At 41.4% G+C, this 27,813-nt stretch overlaps 1 protein-coding gene across 1 annotated transcript in view; it reads right to left on the minus strand.

Annotated features, from left to right (window-relative positions):
- The window catches only part of lpar1 (lysophosphatidic acid receptor 1), a 43,147-nt gene that overhangs the window by 10,587 nt on the left and 4,747 nt on the right, over positions 1-27,813 (minus strand). The window contains exon 2 of the mRNA XM_084383987.1: positions 10,181-10,936. Within this exon, the coding sequence (XP_084240113.1) occupies positions 10,181-10,919 (739 nt within the window). The 5' untranslated portion in view covers positions 10,920-10,936. The remainder of the gene's footprint in view (positions 1-10,180; positions 10,937-27,813) is intronic.

The following is a 27,813-nucleotide window of genomic DNA, read 5'->3' on the forward strand; positions in this document are numbered from 1 at the left end:
AAAACATTGTGTTTTCAGTCTATTAAAGTTTCGGATCCAATGTGTATGGAAGCTCATTTTCGCCTTAAAAAAAAAATGAAATGACAAAAATAAATAACACTCACGGTTAGTCATTAATATGAGATACATTTATGAAATAGGAAGTCGAGAATGGAAAAATACTGAAATGTTTAAACGTGCTGGATTATGTACATGATATTATTATATGTGTTTAATAAAATGATATCAGCATTTAATTTATGAATATAATGGCTATTCTACACCGGTTATTGCCACGCCCCCAATGTCAGTCAATTTGTTTTACTTGTTTTAACTTCTTTTTAATTTTTAAAGGGGACTCAAATGTTGTTATAAAAGCCTAATACAACTAATAACTGAACCGTTTACCTTTAACATCATTATTATTTAGTCATTTTCAGTGACTGTTTTTATATAAAAAGTAATACTTTTGACTTTGTCAGTCAGACTTGGACTATCCCATGAGCGTTTCTTTTATTATCACTCCGAAGTCCCATCCTCCTTTTTCTTTTCCTGGCGGAAATGGTCTTCCATAGGACAGAGAACAGAGGGCTATGGGAACAAAAATAAGGAAATAATGGGGACCAGACCACAGGAACGAACTCCACACTCCCAAAAACACACACACACACGCACAGATGCAAAACTGAGGGTAGACATGGATAAACACTCACATGTGCAGACAAAAACACACGCAAACACTCACTTACATAATTACACATGGCACAAAGACAGATGGCGGAGCACTCGAACGCATCATCGTGAAAGCGTTTGGACGGTGTTGAGAAAGAAAACAAAACTGTCCTTCCATCCCAACGTGTTTAGCCTCGCAATCAGCGTTATAATCATTATAAACCAGAAACAGAACATTAAAGCTTGAACATTAAAGCTATTTGCTTCATACAAAAATCATTAGAGGATTTTGAGCAATAATGTCTCTGTACACCACCTCCTCCTCTAAAGAAGGAAATGTGGAGCTCTTTCCTAATCTCATTGTTTGTAATGGAAAGGCTTTGCTCTAATGGCTGACGTGTCATGTTTCTTCCATGGAGAAGATGTTTATGACGTTGGGTTGTCAGTGTTAGTGAGAGCAGCTTGTTCTATTGCACTTTGTCACATGTAGTGTGCTGCAGAAATACATAAATATGAGGTTAAAAGGCTCAAAGGATCATGCTGGTGGTTTGGCTTGAGGTATTATTTTGAATGCCTGGCATCAGTTTCCAGTGATTTGGCTGCACTTTGAAGAACAATTTGCAGAAATTTGAAACACGCTCAAGAGAGGTAATGAGCATTAGTCGTCCGTCCAAGTGAAAGTTGCATTAATTGTAATGAATACTCTCCTTTTGTGGATTTGAAAGCTGTTCTGGCCTCTGATATGTGAGAGTGAGCTGCTGAAAAATACTTTCAAGGAGGAAATCCTGTACAGTACACTACCCTTTTTCTCTACAATCAGGGGCTTGAATAGGGATTTGAAAAAGGTGCTATGATCAATGCGGTTAGGGGTCTGGGTGTGGGTGGGCTGATTATATTGGAACTATTTCTTCCATAAAAAGTACTTCCAATATAACTGTAGACATCATGTTTTATGGATGCAGACTGTCCAGACTAACAATGACAATGTAGCTGTCGGATTTTGTTATTTTTTTTAACTGACTACCATTCACCTCCATTGTATTCGTGAAAAGAGACAGATATCTCAAATTAAATCAAACTATGGTCAGATATAATTAAGGAGAAGCTAAAATTTAATTCTAATTTATTATATTTGCTAGATTGTTTTTTTCACGAAACATGTCACCCTGATAAAAAGGCTCCCTCCTCTTGTAACTCCAGTACGATGTTTCCCTAAAACCTACCACCTTAAAGTAACATTATGTAGAAATTGGCATTTTGTGCGATTTGGCGCCCCCCACAGTTTCTGAGTGCAACAACAGTGTCATTTTAGACAGTGACAAATGATGCCAACCTTGCTGAAGGCTCATCAGAGCAGAAAACCCTTCTAGAGAGGATGGACAAACAACATGGACTTAGACTTACTACCTCAACCAATCATAGCTCTCTGTCTCTGATGATTTTGTGCATTATATGTGAGTTAGCCCAGTTCCCAGCATCAGCTGTCTTCTACTACGACACTACATGGGAAAAAGTAGTTGGATAAGGATATGGAAACATTGTGGTCATGTGTAAAGACGGCATTGTTGACTGTTGACAGGAGATGGGCTATGAACTGGGATCCCTCTACGGCAGTCTACGTCACTTGCTTGATACGTCCAACCCTCCACCCTCCACCTCCTCCCTGAGAGCTTTCGCAGGGCTGTGAAAACATCGTGCTGTTTCTACTATAGTTCTAGAGAGAAAACATAACTTGCAGGGACACAAGAAGTCATCTCTTGTGAAACAGAGCCTGGTTTTAGTTTTTCAGCAAAGACCTGTGCAGTCTTTCCTGCAATCGCCTTGCCATAATGTTGTGCAGTGATTTCAAGTAAAATTTGAACATAATGAATTGTGAGCAGCGATTTCAATATTTTGGTAGAGCAGGGCTAAAATGTCACTGTTAATCTTCCCGTACAGCCGTTTAAGTCTCTGATCCTTATCGTGCTGAGTCTCACACCTCCTCTACGCTGTGCTGATGTGTTCCACATGTAGCAACACACGTCGCTCATTAGAGGGCTTCACGCTGTGCTGAAGGGTGGCCGAGAGAGCTCGACGCACCGCAACATATTTGTGTATTTGCAGCGCATTTCCAAAACGCTGCACATTTTAGTAAAATTGATGAAGACATATTCTCAATTTTCTCGTGTTTTGTCTATTTGCATGTGTTTCCTTAAGCTGCAGTCCATCGAGCTCTCCAGCCATCTGGGATTTTCATCTTACTACCACATACTTTTATTTCTCTCATGTCTGCCGGCTTAGGTTTCCTCTAATGTGCAATACTTTCAGGCCCTTAAAAATGACAAACACCCAATATTAAATTACATTTCTCATCACTCCCTTTCTTCCCATTAACCCCCCCCCCCCCCCCCACCACCACCACCACCATCCTCTCTCTTACCATCCATTCATTTTTTAATATCTTATTTCAATTCTTTTCTTTCGGCGCGTCGTCACTTACTGTCAGTCCCTTCAATTTGTCCTCTATCTCATCTCTCGTCTGTTTCTCACTGCATTTCCCTTTCTGCGACCTCTCTACCCCCGTGTCTGTCCCTCAGCTTCCCGCTTCTCTCACTCAATCTTTGTCTTTCTGTCATTTTCTCTCCCCAAACCGTCGTCTGCGGCTGCGATCATGATCCCACTGAAATTAGTCAGCGGACAGAATCCATTATCTTTATTTCTGAAATGGCCCAGTGCTTCCCGTCTGTCCACAGAGGGATGTCTTTTTCCTCTCCCCTCATTCCCACATCAGTGCTTCATCACGCGCACACACACACACACTGGAGATTAGATGAAAGTTCACATTCAGTAGCTGAGTGTTTACAATTATTGATAAAGAGGCTTGTGGTTTACACAGTGATGGAGCCTAGTGATGGTGTCACGGTGATCTAATGGTAAGAGAAACACGCTTTTGACTGGAAGTACAGTGAGGGCTTTGAAAAGGCAATAATGAAGGTTTTCTGCTCTGCTCAGGCTGTAACATGTCTACAGAGTTGTTGTGGTCAGCAGCAGTGACTCACTCACTTCCAGGTGCTGAGATTTCAGTTTTTTATAACTTTATTTGCTCTTTGTATTTCTGTTATTGGAATAAAAAGACAAAATTCAACAGTAAAATGCACACTGGTACTGTGATGTTACTGTTACGGTTCAGATCAGTGCTGCCCAAAGAGGGGCCTTTTCTAGATTAAGAAAAGAGTTTCAAAAATGTGATATAAATCAGTGTTTGTGCTGTTTTTTGCTCTTTAAATGCAGAAGGTCATCCAATTAACTTTTGGATTAACCCATTTTGCATCTCAACTACACAACAGAATACAATTATTAGGCTTTTGCTTTTGGATGTGACCCGAGTTTCAGTTTTGCCGCTCCAAGGGAACAACTCTGGACCCCTGGTTTAGATCAAACGCAGATTGTTGGCCACAACCATGCCATCAGCACCAAATTCATTTTCTTCCCACCATCAAATTCTGTATCCAATTTTCCAAAATTGCATCTCATTTAAAGCGGCACTTTGGTCCTAAAACTTTTAAAGAATAGCAGTTGATCCACTCCAGCAGTTGTTTTGTTGAGAAAATTGTCAGTACGGTTACATTCTGCTGGCTGCTCGGTGCCACCAGATTCTGTTATTGTTTTTCAGCCTTTGATCGCAGATGTTTTCTTATTAGAATCGGCTGTTATTCTCTGCCAGCACTAAAATCCATCACATACACACCCACGGACATGCACGTTTACAGCTTGATACTACTGGATACTGGCCAATATCTATACAGATATTTGGGAGGTTAAAAATCTGATAAGGATACACAGAAAAAATCATTTTTTAAACTCAACACGTTTTTATTCTAATTCTAATTATTGCGACAGGAAAATAACATGTTTCAGGTGTATTTTTACAGGTACTTTATGAATTTTCAAAAACCTCTCCCAAGAAACCAATACACTCTGCCGCAAAAGCAAACCGACATATGCACACAAACCCACTTTCCGCTCCAAACAGGCGGAGTTGTTCTGGCTAATACTCGATTATACTTGATATCTTGCTGTTAATGCATGCTATCAAATCCTGGCTTACTCAAAAAGCTGAGACAGTGTGTAAAACAAGCTGCATGTGCCGTCCCAGGAAGCATTTAATGATACTGTGCATGCTGAAGCAGAGTTTAAGAGTTTGCCAGAAATGAGCAACTGACTGACTGCTGACACAGGATTCATAAGCGCAGATGCTGTCGTTATGAGTGATTAGAAAAGCTACACTGTGAACAGGAATTTCACGCATTGAGTACTTCACACACCCAAACACCCAGAAAACAGGTGAACATTGCGATCCGCGCACCAGTCGTGTCTCCACGCTGACTGATTGGAGGGCTGGTAGTTAGCTCTGATTGGTTCTGCTCTCAGTCGAATGCATTGTGGTAGCAGAGAGAAAAAAGCAGCCGGCTCCCGGGTCGAACATTGATTGGTTATACATTGCAATTTGGAAACAAGTGTAAGTAAGCGATATGGCATCTGCGTGCATGTGTTTGGGGCGGTGGTATGTCTTGGCGCTCCACATTGTCTGACGATGCGACCGCATACACCACCGTGGGCTTTAAGATAATCAAATCATTCACAGAAGACGTCTTCACGAGCCAACACCTGACACACAGACACTCACACTGTGAACAAGGGTCATGCCTCATTTGACAGAGCTGGTGACTCACTGAAGAGTGATGAAGAGAATCTCTGTTGGTGTCATTCAAACAGCGGACAAGCGCCAGTGGTCAAATGGACGAGGCTATTCATGACCTCTAGTTGCGGACGCTTAGTTCAGGACGGTGTTCAGGAAGTGCAGATTTTTTTACCCATCACTAAATTACAAAGAGTAAAAACTAGTTGTAGCCTGGTTTGAGATGTATCAGCCACTAATGGGAGGGAAACAGATTTAGGTGTGTCTATTGAGGTATTGAGTCCGATATAGAAATTAGGAAGTCTCAAAATGATAAAATCAGAAGTCTTTAACATAAATGCAGACTTTAAACAAACAATATGATACAAAAAAGTCCATACTGTGGCCAAGATACATACTGAGCAGCACAAACTAAATCACGGTGACACTGTTTCTACACTATATTACGTCAGACCTTGTTTGACATAGTTCTGACATTTGTGGTTGTTTATCGGCTAACACATGGATCGATACAATAAATCTTCAATGATCTGTTATCAGCCCATATATTGGCCTGGTCGATTATAAACGCTTCCTTTGAGGGTACCCTGTGGAGTATTCTTGTAAACAAACTCAACTCAAGGTTTCTAATTCAGTTGGAAACCCTGATTGTTTAAGGCGGCGGTTAGTTCTTCTTTCCTGCCTTTGCTGGCAATTATTGCTTCACCTGCTTTCCTTTTTCCGTCTCCATGTGCACATACAACACACCTTTAATGCATAGTTAGAACTTTATATCATTTTCTTGTATGTGCACGTGGAAATGCTTTTTCCACATGTGTGTTTCTATCTCGATTGTTTTTGGCAGGTCACATCAAGCACAAGCCAGATTCTGGTTTTCCTCTCCCATCATTTGACTGAGTGAGTGCATCAGTGTTTATGTGAATGCAGCCACGCTCATGTCCAATTGTACTTTATCAAGCCGGTGGGTTTATATGAGTGTGAGAGAGTCTACATGTGTACATGTTCTGTATATGTCGGGCGCTTATGCACGCCTAAGTGTGTGTGACCAACTTTGTCTTTATTTTCCATCCCTTCCTCACCCAGCTGGCTGGTTCTTTACAGCATCCTGAGAAGGATCTGTGGAGAGGACAGCAGGCAGCAGGGGACCAGTTATTATCACGTGGTCACCATCTGCTGACCAGATGATGGGAGAAGCTGGATGGGGAATAGCTGTGAGGTTTACTTTCTCATCAACCCAATGTGATATCCTCCTCAGAATTTGATTATAATCAAAACCCAGAACTCAATGGTCACTTTGACCCAGCCACAAACTGAACGCCTGTTGACCTTTTTTGTTTCGCTCTGACCAGCGTAAGACGAAAAACAGGCAAAGAGGGAATATTTGGAAATAAGACAGGAGATAAGTGTCCAACAAATGTGAATGAGTGATTGTACTGTACGTCCAATCAAAACAAGCGACTACCTTCTGGTATTTTATTGCTTAGCCTCCTCGGTGCTTAAAAAGTGACCTCATACAGAAACGGCAGTGGATTCCAGATAACTTACTTTCCCAGTAAGCGTTTGTCATCACAGAAGAGAAACAAATGTGATCTTCTCTGGGATCCAAAACAATAACTCAAATTAGTAACACAGAGACAAACTGTCATAAGTATTGTGAAACAGCTCTTACCAACGGCAGACAAACCACAAATAAAGTTGCCTTTAAGCCTGAGCTTATATTTCTCCGTATGATATGACATCAATTTACTTACTATGCTTTTTCATTTCTTATCTTTCCCTCAGTGTGTCATAGGTTCGTATGCATGTTAAAAGTCTCAACATTTAAAAAGCTCAAAGTCCAGAGCTCCTCTCTCCCTCAGAAAACACTGCCAATTAGTTGCTCAGTGTAGGTGATTTCATTAAGACTGTCATGTCGTTGCATTTACTGGCAGATCCTGAGATTGAGAAACTCTTGAGAAAGAATGTGACACTGCTTGTTTAATTTCTAAGGAATCCGCTGCTGCTTCGGAATGACGCAAGATGTCTTGGGAAGATGTTTGGATTTATTAACAGCTTTTTAAATGATGGTAGCACGTGTTATTGGATGACTCAGACTTTTTTTGTAGTGGTGTATCAAACACCAGCTAAAGGAAGGAGGGAGCAGCCGCAACGACTCCAGGACTTTCAAACTTTCAGTCAACCGTTGCACAACGGAAAAATACAGTGTACTTGAGATATAGTTGAGCCCCGAGGTTAAGTGTTTCGACCATTTTGCTTTCACAATAGACATCGTACTGAATATCTTTAAGCTGGTTATTGTATTAATCAAGGTTGAAGACGGCAATGACAAAAGAAAAGACAAAGCAGATAAGAAGAATAAGCGATATGAACGTGCTTTCCTTCATGAGTGAACTTCGTGAAGTGAGCTTTTTTGGCCATAGTCTTATCTTTCAGCTTCTTCCCAGAATGATCAACAATAACAATAGTCCACTCAGATACATATTATCTGATAAGCCCTGTCACTACAAATAACACGACTTTCCACTTTCAAATCTGATGCAGTAGATACACCAAAGTCCAATTTTGCGTGCAGGTGGTTCTATGGGAAACAGATGCATCCAGATACGACACACTAAATCATGTGAAGTGATGTAGTATAAAAAGCAAGAAGGCCCTGGGAGGGGGGAGGTTGTGGTTGATGAATGGGTCCAACAAATACAAGACTTTCACTCAGGAGACCAGTGTTAAGGCTCATTTAGGCCCCACGTTGACTAGACTTCCATCTCAAACAATGCAACCGTAACCCACAAACTTCCATGGGTCCTTTATGTTAGTGTGGTGTGTAGTGTTAAGCAATGCATCTACTAGAGGGCAGCTCAGAGTTGAGAGTTACTGACAACGACAAACTTATAGCAACAGTTGAGTTCTTTTCACTTGACCAGTGAGAGAAACTGACAACGAATGTCATTTCATTTAGCCAACTTAGCTACGGTAGCATATCGGTTCAAATGTCAGTGGTTCCCAACCCGAGCAACATATTTACCTTACGTCATCTTTTCCTACACCTAGCCATTAAGTTTTGTCACCTAAACCTAACAAAATTGCAACATTGTGTTGCGTTTATCTTTGTCACCATGACGACAAATGTCACCAATCTGCCTAACTTTTTACAGAAGTTAATGAAAAGGATATATACCACCTGTACTGCTAAACTATGAGGCAGGTTAAATGAGTAGAAACAAACACACACATCTCTAAGCAACAGAAAATGTATGTCCTTCAGTTTTATACATAGTGTAGGCTGCAGAGCACATTCTGCTGTCCACCGCTGTGAATTAAGGTTGGAGTAAAGACAACAGTGGCAACAGGATGAGATAACGCAGCACATAGGAGACAAATCACATGGAATCCTTTGGTATGTTTTGTCTAGGAACAACACATCCTGCTTCCAGGCAGTGAGATGTCCTTTTCCCACAATTCACACTCCAACAGATGACTGAGTTGGTCTGCTACTGTGTTATAGTGAGTTTATGTAAAAAAGAGAAATGCCTCTATCTTATTACACTCTGCTGGAGAGGCCTGGAGACTTGCAAAGTGGGAGACATATCTCTGCTTAGTGCTCAGACATAAAACTGTCAGACTGACACACACAGCCTTAGCTTGAAAATAAAACAGAACAGAGCCATGTCACTCCATACAATTGCAAAATACTACACTGAAGGACAATTCTAGATTATAGCAATTTGGGTCTCTTTTTCCAGCGGTTTGGGAATCATTTCTATCTCAGGGAGTTGAGCTGAGGCCTGAGGCGCACTTTATTGGACATGAGAATTACAGTCGTACGGTCCAAAAAGAAGTATGGCCTAAAGCATGTGACCATATACTGCCCAAGTGTTGTGATTACTTCACAGTTCCTGACACAAACAGGGGCATTTTTGGGCTCATAAAAAAACCCACATAATCACTGCAAATGATGGTGTGCATCTGTTTTCTCAGTCAACAGTTTGCATTCAGCAGGACTGTAATGATATCATTAGTAATGACAGAATAGCATAAGTTTATTTGGGGAAAAAAGATAGTTAATATAGACATGGTCAGAGGGAGATTTGGATTTTGAATCAGTGAATATTATAATGGTGCGTATAACAGGGCAGTATACATGAGACGATTTCAGAACACTGTCAGGTAGTCGAGTTTAAAAGCTTTTACGGGGTAGCTATGAAGATGATCAGGCAATTTATCTCACTTTACTTCAATTGGGTTAAGTATTTTCCCACCAAATTAGATCTTTATCACCTGTTCCATATCCTCTTTAATGGGAAAGAGGAAATTGATTTCACTTACAGTGAAAAATATACTGTGTAAAGTCAACAACCCACATCTATCAAAGTAGTATGACAGTAATCGTTCTATCTATTCCAGTTTTACACATGAGACAGCTGTATCATGTAGACATTAGAGCCCTAAAACAAAATGAACACAACTGCTCATGCAGAATCACAGCACATTAACGTGATTCTTGGGAGACAGGGTTGGCTGAGATGATGTATTTGAGGCTTACAGTCGTGCTAGGCGGACACTGTGCTTGGACTGAATGATACAGCCTCACAGATAGAGCTGTCAACAGATTCATTGTTCTGCTGCTGCTGCTGCTGAAGACTTCAAATGTTGCTCTCACTGCTACAGAAATACATAGACAGTACAAGTAGCTTGCTAGTTAGAGAGAGATACTGTGTATATGTAGAAGATACATAATTGGATAGAAATAGCTAGGTAGGTACGTAGAAGGACATAGTGCTAGCAAGACACATGGCAAGATAGCAAGATAGATAGATCGATAGATAGAAAGGACACAGTAAATCTCTTCCTTACCCAACACAATCACCACGGTTTTCAGCAGAGACATCATGGTATCCCGGTTGCGTCGTGGTCCAGAGCTGTGCCGCGACATCCTCATGGTCCTCTGGCGCACATAGACAAAAATGTGGGCGTATAGTGTCACCATTACAACAAAAGTCACCAAGTTAAACACTGCCCAGAAGACCAGATAGGAGTTGCTGTAAAGCGGTGCCATGTTGGAGCAAGTACTAATACTACAGATGCAGTTCCAGCCCACACTGGGGATGGCCCCCATGACTATGGACATGGTCCAAATTATGACAATCACCACCACCACACGCCGGTTACTCATGCGCGTGTGTAGCTGCATGCGGAACACAGTGATGTGGCGCTCGATGGCGATGGCGAGAAGGTTGGCCACAGACGCCGTCAGGCTGGTATCAATCAAGCCTTGACGCAGAAGCCACGTTGAAACAGTCAGACGCCTCGTGTTTGGTCCCGTGTTGAACATTAAGTAGAAGTATGCTAGTCCAGCAAAGAAGTCAGCAGCTGCCAGGTTGGCCATCAGGTAGTAGATGGGGAAGTGGAATCTCCTGTTGACATAGATGGCAATCATCACCAGAAGGTTGGCGAGCATGATAAAGATGCACACAGTGATGCCCAGGCCCATCACCAGCCTGCTGACGGTGTTCCAGTCAGTAGCAAGGTATTTGCCACTGCGGTTGTAGAAGAAGGCGATGGTCTCATTGTAGTAGCACTGTTCCTCATCCATGGTGGCAGTGGTGCTTTCTGAAAGGAGAAAACAGATTCAATGTTAAGAAGATGTCTGAAGGTTAGATCGAACAAGATGCTGCTCTGATCAGAAGGATTACTCCCTGTAGTCTGGTGGTAGAGGTGTTGGGGATTTTATTTAAAGCGTATTGTTTGTTTTTTACATGCACTCATCTATAACACTACCAACCGGAAAAAAAAAAACAAGGAAAAAATTTCATCAGTAAATCGCATCTGGTTGTTTTCCCCCATTTGGCAAGTGAACGATACTGCATGCTTGCCAAGCAAAGGATGTTTGAAGATCACAAAAGCTAGATTACAATGAGTAATGGAAAAACCACAAAAGTGAATGACCAGGTAGTTGAGTCAAAGATTCTGGCATTAAATCTGATTGTATTATTGTGTAAATGAATCGTAAATCAAAAGAGATTGGCTGGATTGGGCTTTCTTTGTGTAGACATCAGTGCATGTGTGTGCAAACTTGTTGTTCTATATGTGAGTCCACCCACAGAGCGAGGTCCGTCAACTTTGTGGGGACCAAATGTTTGAACCCATATGGTCGATTATGAAACTTTAGGGTGAAGACCTGTGTAAAGTTTAGGGCTGGTCTCCAGGAATTTAATGTAAGTCTATGTAAGGTCCCCACAAGAGTATAAGCATATTTGTGTGTTAGAGTGTGGGAATGATTACTATCAATTAAGCAACAAGATTTGTGCATCTGCGTTCAATAAAAAGTATTAGTTGTATGGTATCAGCAATACGAATCATATGAAAACCATCAAATGGTCGTTATATGTCAGAAATTCAACTTTAACTACTTTGAAATTATGATATATGTCTTTCGAAAATACAATTTGAAGTATGTATATAAACAAAGAAAACCTGTCTGTACTAAACAGAGCCGCTTTAGTCAAGAATGGGTTAATCTGTAATAGATTAACGTTCAACACAAAGCACTTCTTAGGAAACATGGACTTAAGCCGGTTCCCGAAACACGGGAAAACAAAAATCCTCTTTGGATTTAGACTCAACATGATTAGTAGTCATCCGTGTGTGTGTGTGTGTGTGTGTGTGTGTGTGTGTGTGTGTGAGTATTTTACATACAGAAAACAACCTTCGTTAACACAGGAACAGCAGCTTTATAAGAGCAAAAGGTCGACAAATGATTGTTTGAAACACAACCTTTATTGTCTACAAGTCGCAGTTTACAGCAACACCACACAACGCTGGTGTGTCTGTGTCCGTGTGCCTGTTATGTGTGTGCAGCTGTGTGAGTCTTTGTATCCGTGTGAATAAACCCCTGTGTGATATGAGCTGAAACATGTTTTTTCCATCTGGAGTTTTACGAGTGTTTCTGCTTAAAAAAAAAAAAAAAAAAGCGCATCAGACGAAAACTAAGCAGCAACAGCAGCAACATGACGCTTAGAGTCAACACACACACACACATAAACAATGCTCATAGGAACATGTGTGTGTAATAAGACGCAGGCTGGTCTCTCTCATACACTCCAGACCGGAAACAGGACCTCAGGGTGAGAGCAGAGTGGAGTGTGTGTGTGAAGTGTGTGTCATGGGCGTGTAGCAACTGCAGCAACAAGAGGGGACGTGGAACGAAAGAAGCTCAGCTTCAGGGGCTGGTGTTTCTGTGGAAATCCTCCTCTCCTGATTTACCTTCTAATAAGACCGTTCAAATCCTCTCAGCCCTCTTTTCCCTCTGCAGTGACACAGCAAACATCCCCGCTCTGCCAAAACTGAACTGCAAACGAGGGAATTTTTTTTCGCTCCCTCTTTTCTTGGACTAATTTGCAATCCTGGAAAAACTATCCCAACCTTCACCCCTCGAGAAATTCACATGAAAAATAAGGGCTACTCCTGGGAAATGAGGCAGTGTTGAAAGCTATGAAAGCTGAAGTTTGCCAACAATATTCAACTTCTGCACCTGAACTGCAAGGGAGCACTAAATCTCATGGGTTGCATACTGTTTTGACGGCCATGATATACATGACATGTTACATAATGTAGAGGGTTAGTTTGCCGGTAGCTATGGCCCATAATTTACTTCCTGACTGCTTTTGTTCCATGCTTTAAAGTCTAGATTTAGCCAAAAGCAATACTTCCCATCAACTATACAGTAGACCGGCTCATAATGTTGGAAGTCCACAACATCTTTATATTCCTCAGCCAAAACTGCTGTATATTAGGTATGGCACTGCCCCAATAGCCGTATAAAGGAAGTCTTGATTAATTAAATAAACGGTTTTCTGGACCGTGTTTATATCTCCAATTTCCTGAGGCGGGCCGATAAGAGACGACATCTGCAGCCCTGTTTGCTTGGAGTGGCTGTAAAATGTTTTTATATTCTATTAGCTGTATTGAATCATTGTGAATACTGTCCCGCTCCAGACATGCCGGATGTATCTGCTTAATTTCTGCATGGCAATTTCTGAGGAGACGTGTCGAAAAATATACACTGGCAAGAAATCACTGTAATAGGGCGACATGGTTTCATTACATTTTTACAGTGGGTTTACATTTAATTACTGTTTCAGAGTTCGAAGGCGATTATTTTTTTTTTATGTTAATTTCAAATGAGACAAAATACAAGGCTTTATTTAAAGGACAGTTTCACTGTTTTTCAAATGTGTCTTAAAACAAGTGCTCGTATCAACATTGTTCCTGTTCATATTAGACATTATGTTTTGATAGTTTTGAAATTAATTTGAGGTTTTTGCAGCCTGAGTTATCTAAATCAAGGGGGTATCTTACAAATGTACATGTTATTATAATAATATAATTTTTATATATATAATATAATATAATATAATATAATATAATATTGTTATGTTCTTTAGTTAATAAATGTTCTCTATCCCTACACTGCAGCACAGAAACATTAAAGCAGCCAACACATCTACTTTCTCTTAAAAAAAAACAACAACAACAAATAAATCATTCAAATACTGATTTGGATGTCAATTTCCATGGCAACAGCCAAAGCATGCAAGCTTCGAAGCAGCTTCGTGAGCCCTAACCGCAACCTTAAACTTTTCCATTATTACCTCCATGAGCTGTGTCTGTAAAGGCAAACATCCCATTACAAAGTCAGCGTAATGTCCGATTGAGCCATTGCATAAATAGAGCCAGTCATTGTCTGACGATTTCACTGTGAGCGAGGGGTGTGTTAATGACGCTGCACAGAGTTTAGCTGCAGATATGTCCAAATGCATAAAGCATTGATATCAATGTGAAAACAGTTATCATTATGGACGATAACTCTTCCTGCATGCTCTACCCAGGCGCCATCCAAGGCCTAGACCAAACTGAGTATTTCCAGCTCACTCTAAAATCTGACAAAGTGACTTTACCTTAAAGATATGAGGAGACTGATTACCTCAGAATTACCACTAATAGTTGTTTAAAACTGTTTAGCTTGTACAACTTAACTTTAATAGTCTACTTTATTTGGTGATTCTGAGGTAATCCATCCCCTGACTTTTTAAAAGTAAAGTCAACTTTTAAAGTTTACAGCGAGGTGAGAACAAGTCTGACATGGGCTATCTGTGAAAGGGCACAATGTTCAGACCCTTCAGTGAAAATGGCTTAAGAGTAACTTTGAGAGAGTACTTTTGGAAGATATCTAACTTAGACTTCTGAGGACTCACTAATTTCAGATATAACTCAGAATATACTGTATTTCAGCACCGAACCACGACGGCTTGCCGGGATGACCAGGAGGAACCATTACAGCAGCAATAATGTTTCAGTGTACACATGAGCATGTGAGTGAAGGAAACTACTTTAACTTATCAGATAATACATGAAAAAAAAAATAATAATCTCCATTCGTTCTGTATGCCCTCACATGCATAATGTTTGTCACTGACAGTAGCACAGGTCAATGTCCTTCCAGAAACAAGCTGCTACGTTTATGATGATGCACAGAAAGCTGCTGTTTCCTGTTTGTGATGTGTTTGTTCCTTTCTCCTTTGCTGCCTGTGGTGACTTTTTTTAATTACATTACAAAAAAGCATTTTCAAACCTGCGTGTAATTCTGAGGTTTTCTAATTGATACTTACATCCAGAGAAAGCAGTAACTCAGCCATTATGAAACAGTAAAAGGAGCAGCTGAGTGATGGCAGCGGTGCTAATGCAGGACGGACCCACAGCGGGGGAGCCTCGGTGATAACTACCGGCACAGATGAAAGCCCATCTATTGTATTTGTCATCTGCGGCTTGTGGCCATTAAACGTCTGGGGGGAGCAGTCACCGGGGCATTAGATGCCTGAGGCGAGTCGTCAGTACTAGAAAGTGGAGGAAGTGTCAGTGGCCTCTCAGTGCACATTCCCAACACTTTCATCAGACCCTTGGAGCCTGCAGAGAGAGATCCTGTCATTGTGTGTGTGTGTGTGTGTGTGTGTGTGCGAGTGTGTGTGGTGGGTGGGTCTTGTAAAAGGGAAAGATTGAGCAAGACAGAGGATACAGAATGAGGGGATTTTAGAAATCTGTGTTCGTGCACCTGGGCGTGTAAAAGTAACATAAAAGAGAAAGTTTGAAATGACTAAATTGTTGAAGCATTTGTGTGTGTGTGTGTGTGTGTGTGTGTGTGTGAGCAAGAGAGGAAAGTTTGAGGGTGTGTGTGTGTGTGTACAATGATTTGGACCCCGGGTGTTAAAGACGGGGAACAAAATGCTCGCTGTGCTTGAGGGTGTGTCGACACACTCTCTTCATGCTTGTTAGTAATGTGTGATAAAGCCTGGCTGTGTGGAGAGAGAGAAGAAAGTGTGTTTTATGTGTGTGTGTGTGTGTGTGTGCGTGTGTGTGTGTGTGTGGGAGTGTCTAACAGGCTATGAAAGGACCACCCTGGAATCCATACAAGTGAGGTCATAACTCAAGTATCAGCACCCGGGCAGCATATTTATAACACACGCCTAATTAACACACACAACCTCGATTATCCAAACCTCTCACTGTTTCAATCACACACACTCCATTTGCTGTTTGCAAATGAACAAAGGCATGAACCCACTTCTAAATAGACTTCTAAAATCAGCATTTTATTTATTATTATTATGCTTTCACATCTTAACCTCAGCTGAATTGGACACTTCCTCACAGGATGCGATATGTTTTAGCAGCTCTGCAGTTGTTGAAAGCTGCTGACGCTCAAAAGCAAGACCGAAAGCCCCTCTTGAAACTGCGAATGAAGTTCATTATGCCGCACGATGCACATTAGAATGAGCAAATCTTAAAGGTGAGGCGAAGAGAATATCATCAGCTCGTTGAAACCAAAAGGTTCATGGACATTTAATGGAAATCTTCCTAACGGAGTATAAGGCATCTTGGGTGCAAACTTGGAGTACCCAAAATACACATCATAGCATTTGATCTTGATATTTCTGGTGATAACATTGCAACTTTATGTTTCTTAAGGTCCATTTTTGTATACATTGTACCCCGCAGCATACAGCTGGTGCCCTATTCTTTTTCTGCCCCTGCCCTTCAAACATCCCGAGTCTGCCTCTGTCGGGACGGATGGACTTGTCAACAAAAGACTTCAAAAGCTAGACTGCTGTTCAACATTGGTTCCTTTTAAACATGACCTCAGTCTTCTCCTGACTGTAGCCACATGGTCTCGACTGTGATCGCGATGGCAAACCTCCCCTGACGTTAACAAAGAAGAAAGTCTAACCCAAACCATCATCTTTCTCCAACCATGACAAGGTATTTTTTAAGCCAAACCATGATCCCTTCCTAAACATAAGCAAGCTGTGTTTGTGCCCAGCCTTGTCATGTCATAAAACTGATTTGTAACCATTCTGACAGGCACAGACAAAAGATGTCACTGATACTAGAGAATGCTTCTATGTGTCATTCAAGTGGCCAGTTACAAAATCTTTTGAATTTGGGGGACTTCTTGCAACATCGATATCCTTTGGGAAATGGGTTGGGGATGTAGGGTTGCAGATTTTTAACAGGCCTTTCCCCTCTGTGCAAGCTACGGACATGTTTCAGGTGTGCTGACCAGCAAGAGAAGCTACTGTTTGGTTCCTAAAGAGGTAAGTGAAGAGGCTGAATGAGTTATATCAGAAGTGAAGAGAATTTCACCGAAAGAAGAGCAAAGAAAGCTTGATTCATCAACTAGCCCCTCTGATAGAGCTCTCCTAATGTTGATCTGATTGGTTAAAGTTATCCCATGACAGACATTGATACGTGGATGGTTCTTCCAATCACCTGCCAAGTCATTTTTGAAAGTGATTCCCCTTTCCAAACAGTTTCTAAGGGTGTTTTTCCACATGGTTCAGTGTAACAAACCATCGGGCGTCAAGTCATAATATTTCTAAACGCGGTGGAAAACCTACATTTAAGTCTGTCTCTGTGTTTTGTTACCGTTGCTCTGACACATAGAGGTAAACTGGATGGGGACAGTCAGATCAATGCTCGAACAGACGTTTAATAAACTTCACAGAGTAACTAAACCCAAGTCTGCTCTCAGTTTCCCAACAATCTATCATCCAACCTTCTGGTTAATATTGTTAAAGCTTTAAGAGGGACACTGAATTTAATGTTTGACATGTTATTCCTTAGCAGAGAGAGAGTTTAGTCTGTTTTAGAGAACGTTTATTAATGTGTCAGACAGACCTTTGGCCAGTCTCTGCCTTGGGCGTCTACACCAAACTATATTTCAGAAGGAGTTATTAAAAACGATGGATAATTAAAAGATGAGGTTCACAGCATGCCAGATAATTTTCCAAATAAAGTGCTCTTTTTTCCCCTTTTTTAACCGATAACACATTGAGCTACAACTCACTCAGTTCAAGGTGCGTCTGATAAGTTGATGAGGTAATTCTAAATGGGCGGAAACACAGGCAATCTGTCCAAACATCTAGCAAAGGTCCATAACTTATGGAAGGAAGAAGAAATGAACAGACTGCCCAGCTCCTAACTCATCTCTCTTTTCCTAATCCATCATGGATGAATTACGGAATTAACTATACAAGCAATGATTGAGAGTGACCTATAGTCTGCTGATTGTTTAGCTATAAATTATTTATATTTCCAGAGGTTTCTTCCTGTGCCACTTCCAGGTTGTTCTAGCTTCATGGGGTGGTTGTTCCTCATCTTCTTCCAGAGCTTGGGCTGGGTACCTGTTCCTGATCACGGTCTGAGGCCTACTGAAGTACCATCAGCTAGAAAAATGATATCATCCTTAAGTCTTGGCATTTAAAAAAATAGAATCAAAAACAATTAAATAAAATAATAGAAAAATAAGGTCAGTCAGTGGCCATTTTATTTGACTACAGAACCCTGCTTAACCTTTGATACTTTACTTTCTTCTGTGCTGGACCATCACACATCCTGTGGACCTCTCTTTGTCTCTCTCTCTCTCTCTCTCTCTCCCCTGGCTGTCGGTGCCTCCCTCCAGATGTTTTGGATCTGGATCTTTCTCCTCCAGGAGACTCAGCCTCTCCTCTTGTCTCTCTCTCTCTTCCTCTTTGTTTGTTTCTCTTCTCCTATCTGTGTGCATGGTGTGCGTGAGCTTAGCCTCTTATGTGTTTGTGTAGTCTGTCCTCTTTCCAGGTCTCCATGGTGCAGAGGAGGTCGTGTGACCCACACATCCCTTTGGCACGCCCTGATGTTGCTTCATGTCCACTTGTATCTCTCTATCTGTCGTCCTACCAAATTGTAATTTTCCTACCATATCACTTGCACGTCTGACCAGCCAGAGAGATGGATCTTTCCCCTGTAACTCTTCCCGACATTTCTTCCGGTTTTCTCACTCTTAAAAGATTATTTTGGGAGCGTTTTTTCCTGATATGAACCAACAGGGTGAGGATAGAGGGAGTCATATGCTGTACAGATTGTGAGGTCCCCTGAGGGAAATTTGTGACATATATAAATAAAATTGACTTGACTTTATTTGTAAGACGTTGCCTTTGAAATGAAGAAGTCGAGGCCATCACGCTGACATATACTTTCTCAAGGAATTATGATGGTTTTCTATTTTTATGGAGACAAGAATGCATCTCCTGGCTTTGGAACTGAGAGAAATATCATCATATGAAGTTTGTTTGGATATTAAAGTTCAGACAAAAACCTTTATTAGTCCAAGAAATGGCCGCTGCGTTTCATCAGCACTTTAAATTGTTGGCTCTGTGGTTTCGAGCTTTTGTCAGAATTATTCATGTTCATAAAAAGTCACGAAACATCGAAGAGTGATTACAGTTATGCATAAATTATCATACAGAACAGTAATACCATTGTGCACATCTGGGACATGATGATGATTTTGAAAGATGTGAAACTATTTTTAGTTTATAAATTTCAGCTGTGCAGCTTTTTCCAAACCGGACTTTGATGTGAATGAGTTATGAGTGACGGAGGTAACATCTGAAAGTGATAGAAAGTCTCCTCACTGACTGCTTTCAAACCGTCTGCACACTCTGCTTTGGAGTGTCCTGCCTGCGTTTAGTTCCTTTCTATACCAAAGATTAGTTAGTTAAAGGTGCTATTTGTAAGAAAAGTTGAGTCTCATTCCCAAACCGTCAAATACTTACGCTTTAGGGTGGCGACCGTCGCGACCTACCATCCCAAAGTGTCAGTATTTGATGAGTTGGGAATGAGACTCAAAAATCAACTCTTCTCACAAATGTGCCCTCTTATTCTATATTTATGCATTTGCATTGACGCTTAAGCGAGAGTCCTTCCTCAGTTAAAGTAAATCATATATTTTCTTACTTTATACCAGACACATTAGAGGGAGAGACAGACCACTTAAGGCTTTTTGAATAAAAAAAGTCCATTATGCCAGAGATAGCAGTTGTATGACACATATCCCATCCCTTCCCCCCAAAAGCCAACCATGTGCTTTAAAGCAGCCAAACCGGGAAAGCCAATCGCGTTGTTGCACGACAGTTTCAACCAATTTGGTGCTCTTATTAAGTATGGAAGTGGAGGGTATCATGCTAATGCACAGGATTACCAAGAAAAGTGAGATTATTCAAACATTATTCTCCCCCTATTCATTTAGACAGGGGGTTAGTCTACTTAGTTTGACATAACTGCCCGGGGGTGTTGACAGGATGGCTGTCAAGTGGCAACACGTGCCGGTATGGGCTTTCTTTATACCCACTTGACGTAATTTTTTCCTTGCATGCAAAGACTGGCTAACATCCAGTGAGTTTGCATCTTAGGCAGTGACTGAAATGTCCAGGACATGATACAGTATACCAGTCCTGGACCAATTTGTCTGGAGGTGTCAGATCTCACATTGGTTTAAAAAGCCTGTTTAACATTCCATCTCAGCGCAGACTGAGATGATTTATTCCTTTCTATAGCAGCCAGGGTGTAAAGATTTCTATTTTGCATGAGAGCCCGATCCACAAACTAACCACCTGGCGCTCATGTGGCAACGTGGATATTTTATGTCTGACAAGTGAAACTCAGCAGACTTCAAACTTCAACATTTCCGTACATCCTCCATCTCTCCTCTTTTCATATAATCTGCTTTTACTCATCCTTTTGCCCCCATTTCTCCTTTTTACTCTCCTTCTTCCTTTCCTTTCCTTCCCTCTCCTCTTTTCTCATCTCATCTTCTGTCATCCCACTTTTCTTCAGCTTTCCTCTCCTCTCCGCCTCCCTCCTCCTCCTCCTCCTCAACCTCCCCCCTCTCCTCTTTGCCAACTCTCCACACAATGTGCCCATTGTTTCCACGCTCCCACCCCAGAAAGCAGAGAAACAGGACTTCTACGACGCAGAATACACACACACATAGGCGTCCATTCTCTAACTTTCTCTTTAACATCATGGGCGAGTGCACACACACACCACGCACACACACTCACCCTTAAGTCTCGCACATACTCTCAAACAGTTGCAGCGGAGCGGCGGAGCTCGGGACAAGGGTTGGATTGAGAGCTGGTGTTGAGTCATGTGTGACTGCGGCCGTGACGGGCTGATTCACGGCTCGTCACTCGATGATACCCCTCCAACCACTTAAGCACTTCCAACTCAGCACATGAAGCCCCGAACTGACACATGTTCAGTCATTACAGTCATTTTGATGGCTAAGAATAGAATAGAATACAATCGCAATGCAGAAATTGCATTTCTATGCACTACATACCCCATATGTGTACTATCGTTCAACAGACTTGAATTAGAATAAACAGTTGTATGTGATTATAGTGTCTGATTTGGCAGTCTGTTCTCACTCCTAATGTATCCGACACTGTAGGTACCCCTCTAGAGTCACTTCTTGAAGAGCCACTCTAGTGAAGTAGTATTAAGAGAGAGCTAAGTCCAAGTCGAGACCGAATGTAGTTATTTTAACCCAAAGTATGATCTTTTCCTAAACCTAACCCAGTAGTTTTTATGCCTAAACCTAACCAAACCACAACTTTTTGCCCGTGTCAAAAGTCATAATATGTGATGCTATGTGAACCGTTTGTCTAACAGGACACTGTATATTATGCATCAGTTCTCGACCCTGGAGCCCTTCATATGCAAAACTGACGCTAGAAGTGCAGGTAGAGCGTCAGAGTTAGAGGCTTATATTTTGACTTGCCAGGACTAAATTGAACAAGACTTTATCAACACAACTAGAATAGAATACAACCGAGTACAATACAGACTAGACCACATTTCTCCTGACTAGACATGAACAGAATAAAATAATATAGGACAACAAACTAGACCATAGTTGACTAGAATATAATAGAATGGAACGGATGTAGAAGAGAAGATGATTTGTCTGGTTGGAGACCTGATTTATCCGTTGAGCCACAGACTAAAGACAATGACAGCTTGAGGTGCCAAAACCAAGACTCTGTCTGACTGTGATGCTGTTGAGTAGATATCAAAGACACTAGCAAAGCAACACAGTACATCAGATAAGCACAACTGAAACATCAGACAGGTCGGACCACACTGAAAACAACGACAGAAAAGAAGACGTTTGCTGATTTCACATATATCTGCAATGCAAATCAACAGCCATTGTCTACCGAGAACTGACTGTGATGTTGGTGCAACTTCACTGTGATTCTGTCTCGACTAGACTAGACTCAACTTGAATAGAATAGCACACTTTTCATTACGGCAGACTAGAATGTATATGATTTGATTCAACTCAACTACAATAGAAGAGGAATAGAAAAATGTGTCTTGTCGTACAGACCATATTTCACCCGGCTCGACCTTAATAGAAGAGAATAAGGAGAATCTGTTGAGAAGACTATTGTAAACAAAAACAAGACAGAAAGCCAAAGAATATAACATGTTAGTGACGACAAAAGAAAACCACAATACAAGGGATTCAAGATTTATGCATTTCATCACACCACCAACAGAAGCACTTCTGGAGAATTTACTCATGGACTTACTCACACAAAATAAAGTTTAATTCCCCGGGGAGGAGATAAATTGTGAAATTACACACAGGCCAGTAGAGACAGGCTGAGTGGGTGTCACAGTGGCTTCTGGTTCCTAGAAAGCCACTGAATGCAATTTTTTACTTCTAAATAACAACCAGAATCATAAATAACATATAAAAGCCATTTTAATTTGCCTATAAATTCTCCCAGGGAACATTGATCACAAAAGGCTGGTGACAACCGAAAATCCAACTCATGGGTTATTATCTGCGCAGCAACGTATTACACACCCTTTCATTTAGCAAACGTCCAGCTAATAAGCTACTTTGCGTGGAGGTTTTTCTGCTGTGATCTGTTCCACATGTTTTGGTAAAGCAGGTTTTCAGGCTAAATGGCAGGAAAATATCTCAGTATGAAATTAATCCTGGAAAAGCTCTCAGAAATGCAGTTTAGGGCAGCGTAAGCATAAGCTGTGTGACACAAATACACGGTGTGTAGCTCGCCGCACACCTAAACTTCGTGGCCTTTGTGCAGTTTTGGAAAACTAGTGGGGGCAGAGTGCAAAGTCTTAATGAGCGCCTGCCAGTTTTATTTGTATCTTGCGTTAGAATACTAACAGACAAATGCATAGCACACGCTGTATTGCCGTAGGTAAACACACGGTCAGTAGAACCAGATGTCTCCAATGAAAGGGGCATTGTTGGGGAGAGATCATTATAACTGGTCTTCAATTTCAGTGCAATTTCAAGGTGAAGGACAACCAACACCAGGGAAAGTCTTTGAAATGTAAGAAATGTGTTGATTTTTCGGGAACAGGGCTGCAACTAACGATTATTGTCATTACTGATTATTTTCACTATTCATCAAGTAATCGTCTAGTCCAGTGTTCTTCAATCCTGGTCCTCAGGGCCCCCTGCCCTGCATGTTTTAGATGCTCCCCTGCCCCAACACACCTGATTCAAATGAAAAAGTCTTCAGCAGAGCTCTATGACGAGCTGAATAGTTGAATCGGGTGTCCCGAGGACCAGGATTGAAAAACAATGGTTTAGTCGATTACAATTACAACTAACCAGAGCTCAAAGTGACGGACGTGACTCAAAGACGTCAAAATAAAAGCAGCAAATCCTTGAACTGATTCAACATTAATCAAGATAGTTGGCAACTAATCGTCGACTAATGGTTGCAGCAGGATGGAAGCACAAAAATGTGTCTATGTGACTTTCTGAAAAACTGACACTCTTTTGTATATGAACATATACACAAAGACTGGGTGCAGATAAACAGCCTCCACCACATGTGTCATGTTACTCTGCAGTTTATTGTTGGGTGTGTTCAGTCATCCGCTAATGAAATCACACTATTGGAGACAGATTCCACCGATTACATCACCAGAGCAGATGCAGTATGGGATTGCGTCAGTGCGGTCTGCAGAGATTTCGGGCGTTCGACTCCAAAGCGTTCCTCAAATTCATCACCGAACGCTCCGGACAGTCAGAATCCCTAATGCTGAACGAAAACAAATGCTTGCATGGATGGAGGCTACTGCACTGAAAGCACATTTAAAAATCATTGTGCGTTGACTTGAAATGAAACAAAAACAAAACAATGATAAATTGTGCAATACACTATTTGGATTTCTGTTGTTCTGGATCTATTTCAGCACATTACATTTGAAATAAACCAGCAGTTATAAAGATGAAAGTGTTGACTTTTAGCCGTAATTTCGTAGGGTTTCACACCCAGATCGGATGACTTGTGGCTCTTTTTTATACAGTCCCTAAATCACCAATTTAAGAGCAATGCAGAAACATTATTTTTAAACAAACACACAAGACAACCAAAAAGTTTTACGGCTAAGCAGTGGAATGTTCTTTACAGGCCAAACCAGTCACCTGACCTCAGTTCAACTGCACGTTCCACTTACTGAGGACCAGACTGAAGGCCAAAAGCGAGTGAGCAAGTTTTATTTAGTTTGCACATTAGAAAACAGTAGCTAGCAGGTTGCTTTCAATTCAAAGGAGAGATATTATGCTTTTTTGTTTTTTTTCCCCTTTTCCCTCAGTGTGTTAAAGGTTATTGTACAAGTGAAAGGTTTTGAAAGTAAAAAAAAAAGACCAAAGTCCACGCCAACGGGAGCTCCCCTCTCCCGCAGAGAAACACTGCTCCTGAAGAGCCTGAAACTTCGTCAGTAGTCCCACTTTTAATTCAGTGACTTCATGACATCACACTGTCACCATGTGCATGATTTATGCCTATACTTAGAAGTGAGGCTAACCAGAAGCTGAAAACATGACAGAGCCGTCCGGAGACACAGTGAGCAGTGCTGGCTCAGGCATGTTCGAGCTGACCAATCAGAGCAGTTACTAGGTATTCAGGAGCAGGGGCCTTAAAGAGACAGGAGTTAAAACAGAGCGTTTCAGACAGAGGGGGAATACAGTGCTGCAGCATTGGGCAGTATGAGAAAACTGATGTGTTTCTGAGCATTAAAGCATGTAAACCTATTCTAGTAGTAACCCAAAACAAAATCATGACCCTGAAAGTGAACGTGTCTCCTTTAAGAAGGATTGATCTCTCCCATAACGACAAAGCAAAAGCATGTTTTTAGAACTTTTTACAAATGTATTAGAAATCTCTCAGGACTTTAGTTCACTACTTTGTAGAGGCACCTTTGGCAGCGAGTACAGTTTCAAGTCTTCTTAGGTTAGTCTCTACGAGCTTTGTGCATTTGGACCGTTTCTCCCTTTCTTCCTGGCAAATCCTTTCAAGCTAGGTCAGCAGAATGAGGAGCGATTGTGAGCTGCCAGGTCTCTCCACAAAGGTTCTACGGTGTTCAAGCTTTGGCTCAGCCATTCAGTGACATTCAGAGACTCTCCTGAAGTGAGTCCAGGGTTGTCTTGGTGGTATATACTTCAGGTTATTGTTGTGCATTTGCTCCAGTTTACCTCAGGGACCTCTGAATATTTGGCTGCATTTTGTCTCATCAGAGGGGAAATTACTATATATTATTGAATTCTTATGTACTTATGTAACTTAGAGATTTGATTTATTGCAGAAATTTCTAAACGTTTTTTTCCTTTATTGTTATGGGGTTTCCTTCACAGACTGAAATAAAAAATTTTTTTAACACAAGTAAGAGTGAAAATGGCGTGACTGCTTTCCAAAGCCCTTGTTTTGGATGTTAAAAAAAGGACACTAAATGGGAAGCATTGCACTGGTGCAAGTGAAAAAAGGAGAAGCAGAACTACCATAAATTGTATATTAAGTGTATTTAAAGGTGTTCCTATTTTGGGGTGGAAGTAGGGGTGGGCGGAGGGGTTGAAAAGGACAGTTGAAAACCTGTTGACTGACCACTGTGCTGAAGGAAATTGCAACAGAAATGTTACTGTCCTCAGTCATAATTCAGACAATAAGAACTGAAATGTCAGCAGTAAAGAATAATGCATTAAAATTGAAATATTCCAACGTATTCTTCTGCATTTTATACAGCCTTCCTGCAGCCCTTTCAGCTCGCTGTGACTGCTCCTGTTTGTATCCTTCCTGCAATATTTGCAACAGTGTACTGAACTACTGTATGTGTTTTCTCCTAATTTCCTCATTTTTGCAGATGTTGGTTCCTCTTTGTCTTTCCCAAGGTTGGCTTGAGACATCCTTTACATGACTTGAACCCACAACCCCATCACGCACACACACAACAGAGTTAAGACAGGAGGAATAAAGAGTCGCTGTGGGGGGAGTTGATGGGAGGGCAGCAGGGAAACGAGGAGTTATGGTGCGACGGTCAGGCATGTTTTTTTTTTTCACGAGCCGATGTGGTCCAGTGTCTTCCAGCACGAGCCTCTGACATTGCGTCATTTCGAACATCTCGGTCCCTCTGACTCCACGTGTCTCACTGATGCCTAGCTCATGGTTTGACCAGCAGAACTGACCAATATCCTTTTGTCAAACTCATGATTTCAAAAAACGTTTGAAGGTTCGCTAAAGGACATATCTCATTCCATTTCTGGGAATGTGTGTGCACATTAAGAGTTGCAGACAGTGGGCATGAGTCTGCAGAGTCTCAACAGGTATGCTGAGACCTTAAAAACAGACTAGTGTTTGGCTCCAAACCTGTGGGAAAATGAAAATGTGCCTGCCTGCTTTTCTCTCTTTCTGTCTCTGTTATGTCTTTATCATCATCTTTTTCATTTTCTCAGTGTCAGTCTCCATTTCCCGGAGTCGTCTGGATATGTTAAATACATCGCAGGGCCGTGACATGTGGTTCCTGCAGGGCATTCAAAGATAACTTTTAGCTCATTTTTTCTGTGCTAGCTAGCTGGCTCACAAGCTACCAGCTGCCCCCAAATATGTCATCCTCTGAAACTGAATGTCACCCCCCAGAGTACAGTAAACCACATTTTAAGATAATGATGTCTTAAAAAACTGCACTCTGCATCACAAACATGCTGGCAGCAGTGTCCTCAAACTGATAAGAGCAGCTTCCTGTCAATACCAGTTTATTTTTTCAGGACAGCAGAGTCTGAAGAGGACCTTTGCTACATTTACATCTCCTGGTGCGTAAGCAGAACATACAGCTAATATGCTGTACAGTATGAAAATGTAAAACATAAAAACTGGGACGGATGAGATACTTTATCCTTAATTATACCATGGGAACCGCTAAATCCATACATCTTAAACAGTCAAACAGACCTACAAGGGTTAAACTGTCTGCAAACTTACACGAATGGTGAATAATTCCAGAGCTGACCTAAACGCCCTGAAGCTTCAGACTACAGTGAGACATCTGGCTTCTCTCTGATCTCTGCTGAGAGCTGCACATGCGCAGCACCGATCAGGCAGCTGACAGAAGATACTAACTTATCTTTTATATCTTTTACTTCAGTCTCTCTTCCAAACTCAGCGCTGACTGAACGATGTTCAAGAGACGGATAGAAAAATATTAACGAGCCAATCAAAGCCGGTGCCGATAGATACCTGCGACTATTCAACCTGACGCGGAAGCATTCACATTAGAGACAAAAGCCAGATGTTGGTAGGTGTTGGTGGGTTTTTTGTCGAGTGTGAAAGAGGTGCTAGTGGTGGAAATGACACTCAATTTTGTCCAATGCAATTCTGCATTATCACAACCCGGCTCCCACCCACAGAGCCATATTTTAGTAGTTACACACAGCTGTTACAGATCAGCTCCTCATCTCTTCTGTACAATCTAAAGAGCACCTTCCAAATCAAATGAATAAAAACACGAATGAGGACAGCTTTGTACTGAAACTTGCTGACAACCCAGAGCTATCTGACATCATAGAACGTGATATTTGTATCATGATATAAACAAAAAACATCAGCAATAAGTGGAAGGGTTGAAGATCGAGGGAGGCTTTTGGTCTGTTATCACTGTTTTTTGACTGCAGCTGATCGAGCTTGCACACAAGTGTTTTGCCATCCTGTGTTACCTCAAAAAGCCTCACGTCACTGCAAACCACAAGCATGATCGAGACAATAGCATGTGAAACTGCAGTGACTTTA

Source organism: Pagrus pagrus, assembly GCF_965226575.1.
Source record: "Pagrus pagrus genome assembly, chromosome: 19".
Lineage (NCBI taxonomy): Eukaryota > Metazoa > Chordata > Actinopteri > Spariformes > Sparidae > Pagrus > Pagrus pagrus.